The sequence below is a fragment of the Malania oleifera genome, chromosome 3, assembly GCF_029873635.1.
Source record: "Malania oleifera isolate guangnan ecotype guangnan chromosome 3, ASM2987363v1, whole genome shotgun sequence".
In the NCBI taxonomy this organism is placed as follows: Eukaryota; Viridiplantae; Streptophyta; class Magnoliopsida; order Santalales; family Ximeniaceae; genus Malania; species Malania oleifera.
In genome coordinates this window covers 42,446,068-42,456,448 of record NC_080419.1, presented here as the reverse complement: position 1 = coordinate 42,456,448, position 10,381 = coordinate 42,446,068, and the positions used below count along the sequence as shown (strand labels likewise).

General features: G+C 40.4%; 1 protein-coding gene across 1 annotated transcript; it reads right to left on the bottom strand.

The window, feature by feature from the left end:
* Window positions 1-9,616: 9,616 nt before the first annotated feature.
* LOC131151288 (dirigent protein 18-like) lies at window positions 9,617-10,381 on the bottom strand. Its single transcript, XM_058102542.1, has one exon. It carries the CDS (start codon window positions 10,379-10,381, stop codon window positions 9,617-9,619), a length of 765 nt encoding a protein of 254 aa, XP_057958525.1.

Genomic DNA, 10,381 nt, shown 5'->3' with positions numbered 1-10,381 from the left:
TATATGGTACAACTGGAGGGATTCAATGAATCGGGGAAAGAAAACATAGTTTGTAAGTTGAAGAAATCTCTCTATGGTTTGAAACAGTCTCCAAGGCAATGATATAAAAGATTTGATTCCTACATGATCAAGATTGGTTACAAAATGTGTGAGTATGACTGCTGCGTATATGTGAACAACTTGATGATGGTTCTCTTATTTTCTTGTTATTGTACGTCGATGACATGTTGATAGCTGCAAAAGATTTAATTGAGGTGGATTAGTTAAAGGAACTGTTGCATAAGGAATTTGACATGAAGGATCTTGGTTCAGCCAAGAAAATACTTGGGATGGAGATTCACAGGGATAGAACTGTAGGGAGGTTATGACTATCTCAGGGTAGTTATGTGCATAAGGTGTTGGAGTGGTTTAGCATGACTGATGCGAAACCGGTGTGTACACCTCTAGCGAGTCATTTTAAGTTGTCTATTGTAGATTGCCCAAGTACAAATGAGAATATCTAGGACATGTCAAAGCTCTCCTATGCCAGCGCTGTAGGGAGTTTAATGTATGTCATGGTATGTACGAGGCTAGATTTGGCACATGCTGTGAGTGTGGTAAGTTTCTATCTAATTTAGGAAGACAGCATTGGGAAGTTGTCAAATGGATATTCCGATACTTATGGGGTACATCGGGTTATGGCATCATGTTCGGCAAGTAATAGGGTTATCCTTCAGTTATGGAGTTTGTAGATGCTAATTATGCAGGGGATATGGATGATAGAAGGTCTACAACAGGTTATGTCTTTACCCTTGTAGAATGACCTATATGTTGGAGATCCATGGTTCAATCTCTGGTAGCATGGTCCACGCCTGAGGCAGAATATATGGCAGTTGCCAAAGTTGTAAAGGAAGCCTTATGGCTTACCGGTTTGGTCAAAGAGTTGAGATTACAATAAGATGAAGTGGTGTTGCATTGTGATAGTCAGAGTGTCATTTACTTGGCGAAGAATCAAGTGTACCATGTTAGAACTAAACATATTGATGTGAGGTTTTACAAGGTTCGGGAAACAGGATTGGGGAATTGATTACTTCAGGTGAACTTGTGTTGGAAAAGGTTCACACATCTGAAAATGCAACGGATATTTTGACTAATCGGTTACTTTTGAAAAGTTCAAGCATTGCTTGGACTTACATCATGTCTCTAAGTGTTAGAAGGGAGACAAACCCAACTTAACGTTCTAAGGTTGAGGTGGAGCATCGAGCTATGTTTTTCGTGATACTCCTAAGGGGCAGAAATTTGCCAAGGTGGAGATTGTTGTGAATGGTGGCTCATTTCTTGAAATGACTAAGTTACACAAGGAGAAGAACATACTTGTCTGAGTATATTGTGACATATGAGAGATCATTTTGAGAAGTGTATTGTGTACTCTATAATTTCTTAGTGAAATTGTTATGCCGATTGCTTCCGTGGATGTAGGCATTGCCGAACCACGTAAATTCTCGTGTTGTTGCTGTTCTTGTTGTTTTTATATACTGGTTGTGTTGCTTGTTGTGTTTTATTCCGTTGAGCATTCTTTATCCGACAATTATTACAACACATCATTTTAAAAATCCGTAAGGCCAATGCGGAGTCCATTCAGGGAAACAGCAAGAACTCTGTTTTTTTATTAGCAAAGAGCTGTAGCTCCAGAGGTAACTTCAACAAGCAATCAAAATCAAAAAATCGTGCACTATTTGAAATCGGAAAGCAGTTTGTCGAGTTTCATTCACAATTCCAATCATATGAACTGTTCTGCAGAATTTTAAGGTTCCTTCTGTGTTTCTCAGTGCAATTTTGAACTTTTGAGTGAATTCTGCATTTTCCTTCCTTGTTCTGGCACCTTGTAATTCGTGCCTGTGCATCTTGTAACATATTACAAACTATGGCTTGTGAAATTTGGTATCTGATTAAGCTATAATATATGGTCGATGTTGTCAAAGTATTGTGTGAATGGCCGAATGGTTTGGCTAGTTCTGTATATTATATATAGATTTCACAAGAATGCTATACATGGAAAGCAAGTAAGTTCCAGTATGATTCTAGCCCTATACGTGTAAACTATAATCTGTCAAAAATATATGCTAATTGTACAGAATAATGAATGGAAAAATAAGGAAATAATTGTGGGCTGAAATAAGGAAAGAAGTGTGGATAGCAAGGCTTTTGCTGTTTGCTGTTCCATTGACAGCCCCCCTCCAATTCATACGGGTTGATCAACAAGCATCGATTTTCTACTTAGGAAGCAATGTCAATGAGGAGTGAGCATTGATGAAGATATCAGCAATTTGTAATTCAGTGGAAATATGTGGAAGAGTGATAACACGAGCTTCAAATGCTTCACAGATAGAGTGACAATTGACTTCAATATGCTTTGTGCGCTCATGATAGACAGGATTGGTCGTAATCTAGATAGCTCTCGTATTATCGGCATGTAGAGGTGTAGGATCAATCTCAGAAAAATCTAGCTCAGCAAGCAAACCTTGAAGCCAAATAATTTCAAAACAAGCAAGAGACATCACCTGGTATTTAGATTCCGTCGATGACTTAGAAACTCTGTCTTGCTTCTTACTCTTCCTAGAGATCAATACATCACCTAAGAACACACACCAACCAGTGATGGAGCGACGTGTATCTACACAACTAGCCCATCAGCATCGCTATAAGTAGCAAGGCGAGTAGAATTGCATGCAGGGAATAATAAACCACGGGCATAAGTGCCTTGAACATAGCGTATGATCGTACGGACAGCTGCCAAATGAAGATGACAACGATTATGAAGAAACTGGCTGACTTGTTGTACAACAAAAGAAATGTTTGGTCTAGTAATGGTGAGATAGACAAGGCTACCCACCTACTTTCGGTATAAACTGGGATCAGCAAGTAAGTCACCCTCCTCTTTGCGAAGCTTGACACCATGGGAGAATCGACAAAAATACCCTCCTGAAGGCCAGCTGTAGCTACCAAGTCACTAGCATACTTACGTTGATTGAGTGAAATACCAGAGGGACTACGATGCATCTCAAGACCAAGAAAATATGTGAGAGACCCAAGATCTTTCATATGAAAGGACTCTAAGAGATGAGTCTTGAGCTGCAAGTAAAGCAGAATTGGAACCAGTGATCACAATATCATCAACATAAACCAAAAGAACTACAATACCCATGTCCGATTTCTGAAGAAACAATGAAGTGTCATACTTGCTTTACTTGAATGAAAATTGTAATAAAGTGGTGCGGAATTTATCAAACTAGGCCCTCGGAGCTTGTTTGAGACCATAAAGAGAGCAACAAAGCTTACACACATGTGAAGTCGAAGAGGGAAACAAGCCCGAGGGTGGCTTCATATAAATGCACTCTTTAAGATCCCCGTGAAGAAAAGCATTCTTGACATCCATTTGATGTAGTGTTCAATCACTGAAAGCAGCAATAGCCAGAATCGTACGAATAGTAGTCATCTTAGCCATAGGAGCAAAGGTCTCTTCATAATTAACACCATATTCCTGATTATTCCCAAGTGCAACAAGGCGAGCTTTGTAATGATCCAAACTTCCATTAGATCAGACCTTGACTAAGTAAACCCATCTGCAACCTAGAGGAACAATGGTGGGAGGACAAGGCTCAATGTCCCAAGTGTGATTGGCCTCTAGAGGTGCAATTTTTTCCTACATAGCTTGTCGCCAACAATCATGCTTGGCAGCGTGTGAGTAGGATGTGGGAATATCTAAATTGGACAATGCAGTAGTAAAAGCTGAAACAGAATTGCCAAAACTGGAAGAGGGAAACCCATACCTATCTGGGGGTACAGACACTCGAGGAGAGCGAGGCACCAAAGGCTCTAGAGGTGCTGCAACTGATTGAATCTGGAGCGTGGTAGGATTAGATATAGGATGAACCAACGGAAGAAACTGTGGGTGGGAGCGTTGCGTATACACAATACCTGGTTTAAAACGAGAACTGACTTGATGAGGATTCGAGAATTGCTTCTCAAAGAAGGGGAGAATCACAGTAGAAGAGGAGGGCACAGAGGACACAGGAAAGAAATGTTGATTTTCAAAGAAAATAACATTCCTAGAAATGCGTGTACGATGTAATGTAGGATCATAGCAAACAAATCCCTTTTGACACATTATATTCCAAGAATGCACATCGAATAGATTGAGCAGATAATTTATGTTGCTCATGAGGAGGTAAATGAACAGAACATACACAACCAAAGGTACGAAGGTTATCGTAACTAGTTTACTTAGCAAATAAGCAGAAATAGGGAGACTCCATGAGTAGGACTTGAGAAGGTAAACGATTAATCAAGTAAGTAGCAGTTTTCAGAGCCTTAACCCAGAACATGGATGGAATAGAGGATTCCAGCAAGAGAGTACGTACCACATCTAGGAGATGATGATTTTGCGTTCGGCTACTCCATTTTGTTGGGGACTAGTGGGACATGAATGTTGATGAATAATACTTTTAGAAGCCAAAAATGCCTGAAACTCAGTAGACCAATATTCACCACCAGAATCTGTGCGTAATGTCTTAATAGAAGCAGAAAATTGATTGTCAACATACGCTAAAAACTCAGTGAAAGTACGGAAAACCTCAGATTTAGAGCAAAGAAAGTAGACCTAAGTAAATTTGCTATAATCATCAATGAAAGTGGGATAGTATTTAAATTTTTCATGTGAACTTACTGGGGAAGGTCACCAAACATCACTATAGATAAGATCAAAGCACTGAGAAGCTCAACTAGCATGCAAAGGAAAAGGAAGAGTTTTGCTTTTACCAAGTTTGCAAGAAGCACACTCAAGAGATAAAGAAGAACGTTCTTTATTACCAAGTAAACCAGAGTTCAATACATGAGATAAAATTTGAGTATTGGGATAGCCTAAATGACGATGCCACGCCATACTAAGATCTGAAACATTATTACAAGCAAAAGACTTAATAGAAGAAACTGGAGAAAGTGTTGGAATAGGCAAAAGTAGTGGAAACAAGCACCCCGCTTTAGGCCATCGGCTCCCCGTTACCTAGTCCTGCACAACACAACCATCACCAGAAAAATTAACAGCACAATTTTTATCAACTAATTGACCAACAGAAATAAGATTCGTGGAAAGCTGAGTAGCAAGAAACACATCAGTGAACTTAGAAAGGCATCTCTGACAACAGCTATTGGCAAAGAATTGCCATTGGCTGTCTGAATAGCAAATTGACCAGTGTAGGGCCGAACATGACATAGAGTAGTAGGATTATTCGTCATCTGGTTAGAGACACCTGAGTCCACATACTAGAGTTTAGTAGAATTGTTACCTTGGAGCCCCATTGCTGATAATGCTAAAATTAACATTTGTTGCACCATTTCGAGTGTGCAGTAATTCAGTGCAGGAGGTGCGGGAACAGAGGAGTCACCTGAAGAAGAGCCAGGGGCCGCAAAAGTCACTGTGGGGGGTACAATAACAAAATTCTGAAATGCCTGGGCCTGACGATTTTGCTAGAGGATACGACAGTCTTTGACAATGTGACCCTTCTTCTTGCAATAAGAGCAGTATTTCTTGGAACAATTAGCAGTGATATTCCCAAATTCTTTGCAGCAAAAACACTACAAGGTGCTAGAATGTGCTGGTGGTCCTCGTCGATGAGCAGCATAAGCCACAAGGACGGACCCTAAATTAGCATGAGATTGTGCCAGAGTAACTTGAGTACTAAGCCATTGTTCTTCACGAAGTAACTCACCAAAACAAACATCAAGAGAAGGAACGGGAGAGCAATTCAGCAAAGAAAAGCGAATAGATTCCTACTCGAGGCAGAGTATCATAAGAAACTGAACACGACGACTAGTCTCATGAAGTTGTTGAATAATGGAAAGAGAGGAAACAAAAACATCCGCGGTAACCAGATTGGAATATTCGTTCCGAAGAGTTAGAAACACCGAATGATAGTCTTGGATGGAGCGATTGTCATGTTGAAACATTGCAATCGCATGCTCTAACTGAAAACGATAGGCACCGTTTCCTTGATGATATACTGTTTTAAAGTAAGTCCATATGGATTGAGCGGTGCGATAAGGCCGCAAGTTGGGGACAATATGTGGCTCAATCGAACCAAGAAGCCAGGATATAATCCGAGCATCAAGCACAGCCCATGAAGGACAAACCGCTGAATCCTTGGATTTATCAGGATTGGGTGCACAATTTGTGCCATTAATATGACCCCAAAGATCTTTTCCCTTATGGAAAAGTTCAAATTGAAAAGCTCACATAGAATAATTGTTACCTGTAAACTTGGCACACACAGGTGCGGAGTCCATGCTAAATAAAGGAGAAAATCGAGAAGCCCAAAAAAAAGAGACTGTGCTGAAAGAAAAATACTACCAGAAAATCGAGAAGCCCAAAAATAAATCAATGCAAGTACAAAGAAAACCAAGATCGACCTGCCTGCACTAAAAAATAAATTGTTAACCAAGAAACCTGCTGTGCCGAGAATCACAAGGACAGAGAAGCATCAGAAACAGCAACAGAAAGCTGTTCGATCAACCTGCCTGCACTAAAAATAAATTGTGAACCAAGAAACCTGCTGTGCCGAGAATCACAAGGACAGAAAAGCACTGGAACAGCAACAGAAAGCCATTCTGACAGCCACTCAGTCACAAAAATACTGAAAAATAGAGAACCAAAAAATTTCAGAAGAGAATAGGCCCACGACAGCCATAGAAACGAGAGACACCTTTGAAACCGAGAATACAGAAAAAATTCGAGGGGAAAAAAAAATAGCAGTCGGCTGGCTTTGATACTAATTCAAAGTATTGTGTGAATGGCCGAATGGTTTGGCCTTGAGTTTTGTATACTATATATAGACTTTATAAGAATGCTATACATGGAAAGCAAATAAGTTCCAGCATGATTCTAGCCCTATACATGTAAACTATAATCTGTCAAAAGTATATGCTAACTGTACATAATAATGAATGGGGAAATAAGGAAATAATTGTCAGCTGAAATAAGGAAAGAAGTGTGGACAGCAAGGCTTTTGCTGTTTGCTGTTCCGTTGACAGATGTACTATTTTCAGCTGTGTTATGTGTGTTGTTTTTTATTTATAGGGAGAAAGATCCACATCTATATAGAAGCAACATAGTGAATGGATCAACAAGTGATAATTCTTTATATATAATTATCAAATTCCCAAGGCACTTAAAAGAATATAAACTTTTGCCAAGATTACAACTGAGTTTTGATAAATACTTCGTTATGATTGACAACCACGTTGATACGGAATCCACAACCCAGTCCATATTCAATTCCACCGAGCCCTGTGTTTGCTTATCAATCACCAGTCTCACCCTAGTAGCTTTGATGGATGGCAATTCTTGGCAATGTCTCTGCTCCATCAGTGACATGCTCTGACCAGGATGTATCAGCAATTGAACCTCAGCCAATCCATATGCACTCTTGATCTTTTTGCATATGCACTCTTGATCTTTTTGCTCCCTCCGGTGTGACATGGCATTCCCAATCTTGTACGCACCAAAGAAGTTGATGCTATCACCATACTCCCTCTGCTCCAATCATGGAGAAAATGCCATCATTTGTGTGATTCCATCTGCAGAGTTTGCTATGGGCTCCTTGGGCTTTCCTTATTGTCTGTGACCCCAACTCAGATTCAGAGGACAACAGGTCATTAATGATAGTGATTGTTCCAAAGCCTAGCCCCAATCCATCAGGGTCCTAACTAGCCCAACTGTTTAGGTTTTGACCATTATGATTTTGCTCAAAATTTGTACTACCTAAGCCAGTTCCTAGGGGGATGGCATTTGTGTTAACGTGTATGGCACCGTTAGCATTGGGGAAGGCTACCCTAATTTTGGGAGAAGCGATCCTAGCCTATGTTTGGAGAGGCCCTGGATTTGGAGTTGTATTGGTTTTGTATAAGATATAATATAAAATTGTAATGAAATTTGTCCAAATCCACCCAAATCCAAATCTGAGGTCCAAAATCCATGCTCCAAAATGCAGCATTAGTGGTTTCACAAATGGCACTTGACCACTGTAGATTACATAGGAAGCCGCTGATTGGCCTTGTTGTAGGGCTATTGCCACCAAGAATGTTGTGCTTGTATAACTTGAGAAATAGTCCTCCTCCACCAGCCCATGCAATGTCACCTGCAGCAACAATTGTTGGTATGTGAATAGTTGCAAGTAGCATTGTGATGGAAATGGAAGTCAACAATTGTTTGAACATCTTGAAATGTGTATGTGTGCCTTTGTGTCTGCAAGAATTGAAGGATGAAGGTTTTTTTATGGGAATGCGGAGGGTTTATAGATAGGTGATTGTCAAATAAAGACGGAGTTCAGAGACTTAAAAGTAGTGAAGTTGCAGTGATGTTATTTATGAGCTATTGAACATTTTGTGTCTCTGGTATTTTGGTTAACCACATATTTTGCTTTCTGCAAGGCTTGCAGCTTATGATTTCTGTGACATGCGATAGGTGCTACATAGCCAAAAAAAAATCGGTCAATAGTATTGTCACAAAGTTCCTGTTCCTTGATACTTCCCCTCTTCCCCTTCTTGAAACTGCAGTAATTTTGGCGTGCAGTAGCACTTTTTGATGAATTTTGAGGTTGATAATCCTAGATAGGAACTGGTAGCTTAGCTGTTTGTTTATAACCAATAGAATATTGGACAGATGCTGAGTCCAGTAGCCAGGAGTTGTCTTGAAGAAGTGTGTTAGTGTCATTGAAATTAGTAACTGCGGGGTAACCTTTAAGTTTGAACTTCTGTCATTTTTCTTTGTAGAACTTTGGTTACTGTAGGAGTATTTAATTTGTTTGGAATTTAGATTTTTGAAGTAGGAATATTGTCAAACAAGGATAATTGTGTTTGGACATTCTTTGAAGAACCATGGACTAGGTCAACTGGTCAATGTTGCTCAATTGTTCAGACCTATATGAGAAGGAGACTTATCTGTAGCATTCTGCATACTATAACTGCATATGCAAGTAAGGTTCCAAGAACTCGCACCCTACTACTAATTCTTTTTGGTTCCTTTATGTTTGGGTTCTGTATCAGAACCTCGGGACTTCAAAACAAATTGCCAGTAATGGAACTTCTATTTGTTTCCTGCGATCTCTCTCTTACCAGATGAAAATGCTGTTAGAAAACCTCTTGTAGCTTCAAAATGTCTTTAGAACATCAAGTCCCAATGGTGAAGTTGCTTGTAAGTCGAGAAAAGATTTCGAATCCAGAATTATTCTTAAGTTATGTAGTTCTCTGGTTCTGGATTTATCCTACACTTTTTTCGCTTGCGTCTTGCAAGACATATTAGCTATGAATTATCAATTTAGTGCTACTACTGTACTGATGACTTGAGTGTCAATGTGGTGACGGCTTGATATTTTTATTTTTCCATTTCAAGGGACTGTCTTTATATATTTCATGGCATTACTCGTACATGATCATCATATTTATCAGACACAAGTTCACAACAGATAAGAAAAATCTGGGAATATATCTTGGTTCGCTGCTATCACCTTCACATAGATACCACAAACAAAGCCACATTCATTTTCGCACAAACAAATTTATTTCTCCTCCGTTCCCTCCCCACTCAGTAGCTCTGGCTCAGGTGGACAGTGATCCTCAGCAGGGTCTCTGTACCATCCGTGAAATGTTGGCCTGATGGTATCAGTGAGCGAACCTCAGCAAACCCACAAGAATTCTTGAACTTGCCAGTCCCACCTGTCACTGACAAACGGGACATGGCATTCCCTATCTTGTATGCTCCAAAGAAGTTGAGGCTATCTCCATACTCCCCTCCTTCCATCATTGCTGAGAATGCCATCATCTGTATGGTTCCATCTGTGGAGCTTGCTACATATACTCCTTGGGCTTTTCCTATTGTCTGTGATCCCAACTCAGGCCCGGATGTGAGCACATCATCGATGACAGTGATTGTTCCGAAGCCTAGTCCCAACCCATCTGCTCCTACTTGTTGGGTGGTTATCCCACCATTTTGGTTTTGGCCATTAGGGATTCCAGCGAAATTTGTACCTGCCAGGCCAGTTCCGAGGGGAATGCCATTAGCGTTGACTGTTGGAATGGCACCATTGGCATTGGGGATGGCTATCCCACTCTTGGGTGGAAGAAATCCTGCTGGCCTTGCGAATGGGACCTGGCAACCGTAAATGTTACCAAGCAGGCCGCTGATTGGCCTTGCTGTGGGACTACTGCCGCCAAGAATATCGTGAAGGTATAATTCAAGTACTGCTTTTTCTCTGGCCATTGCAGGATCAACAGCTGCCATGATCGTCCCCAGTTGTGCAGTGGCCATTAGCAATACAAGGAAAATGGATACAATTGATGGCTTGAACAT

What these genes read in the sequence shown, in the direction of transcription:
- LOC131151288 (XM_058102542.1), bottom strand. Translation starts at nt 10,381, where the DNA reads ATGTTCAAGCCATCAATTGTATCCATTTTCCTTGTATTGCTAATGGCC.